The sequence below is a fragment of the Acyrthosiphon pisum genome, unplaced genomic scaffold (assembly GCF_005508785.2).
Source record: "Acyrthosiphon pisum isolate AL4f unplaced genomic scaffold, pea_aphid_22Mar2018_4r6ur Scaffold_14065;HRSCAF=14710, whole genome shotgun sequence".
In the NCBI taxonomy this organism is placed as follows: Eukaryota; Metazoa; Arthropoda; class Insecta; order Hemiptera; family Aphididae; genus Acyrthosiphon; species Acyrthosiphon pisum.
In genome coordinates this window covers 1-1,107 of record NW_021762732.1, presented here as the reverse complement: position 1 = coordinate 1,107, position 1,107 = coordinate 1, and the positions used below count along the sequence as shown (strand labels likewise).

General features: G+C 35.4%; 1 protein-coding gene across 1 annotated transcript; it reads right to left on the bottom strand.

Moving 5' to 3' along the window:
- Positions 1-28: 28 nt before the first annotated feature.
- LOC107885773 lies at positions 29-1,014 on the bottom strand (the record flags this gene model as incomplete). Its single annotated transcript, XM_016809472.2, has 2 exons — positions 623-1,014; positions 29-532 (listed from the first exon to the last, which is right to left on the bottom strand). Coding segments are annotated over exons 1-2 (697 nt in total), but the record flags the coding sequence as incomplete, so codon positions are not given.
- Positions 1,015-1,107: the final 93 nt, after the last annotated feature.

Sequence of the window (1,107 nt, the reverse complement as noted above, 5' to 3'; positions counted from 1 at the left end):
GGTGCTTCTTGTGCTATGTCTCTTATGCTTTCTATAGGGCTTGATTTGAAAGCTCCAATGCATAGTCTTATGCTGGAGTTTAATGCACTGTCTATTATTTTAAGATGTGAGTGGCTGGTTGATTGGTATAAAATTGCTTCGTAGTCTAACTTTGCTCTGATAAGTTGTCTATGTATGCGGATTAGTGTATGTTCATCTCCCCCCCATTGGGTGTGACTTAACATTTTTATTAAATTCAATTTTTGGTTAATATCCGTTTTTAGGTATTTTAGATGTTGGATCCAGTTCATTTTTGTATCAAATTTCAGGCCGAGAATTTTGACTGTGTTATTGTTTGGTATGTTTTTTCCATCTATTTGAACGTTTATATGTTTTTGCCCTCTTTTTCTAGAGAATATAATGCATTGGGATTTTGAATTGGAGAATTTGAAACCTGACGTATTGGCCCATTGAGTTAGTTTGTTGGCTGTTTCTTCGAGGAACCTTTGTACAGTTGATAGGTTGTTGCTCCTGCACCAGAAGTTGAAGTCATCTGCGAATAACATCGCGTTTACTGGATATTTGATATTTTCCATTATATTGTTGATTGCCAACAGAAACAAAGTTACTGATAGCGACGAACCTTGAGGTACTCCGTTTTCTTGTAAGAGATTTACAGAGAGTGTGTTTGATACTTTGACTGCGAATTGTCGATTGTCTAGGAAACTTTTAATATAGTTAAGCATATTACCATTAGATATAATTTTACTGAATATTTGAATTACTCGATGTCTCCATATAGTGTCGTAAGCTTTTGTAATGTCTTGACATATCATTTCAAGATACTGATTTGTGGCAAATGTTTTGTTTATTTCGGAGTGTATGGTAACTAAATTGTCAAGTGTGGAACGAGATCTGCGGAACCCGCTTTGTTTGTTTGATATAAGTTTATTCTTTTCGAGACCATATGTGCCGGTTGTTTATTATCTTTTCCATTATTTTTGCCATTGTATTTAAAAGCGTTATGGGTCTATATCCTTCCGTCGTGTATTTGTTTTTTCCTGATTTAGGTAGCGGTATAACTATTCCTCTCTTCCATTCACTGGGGATGTTGCCTGTGCTCCATAT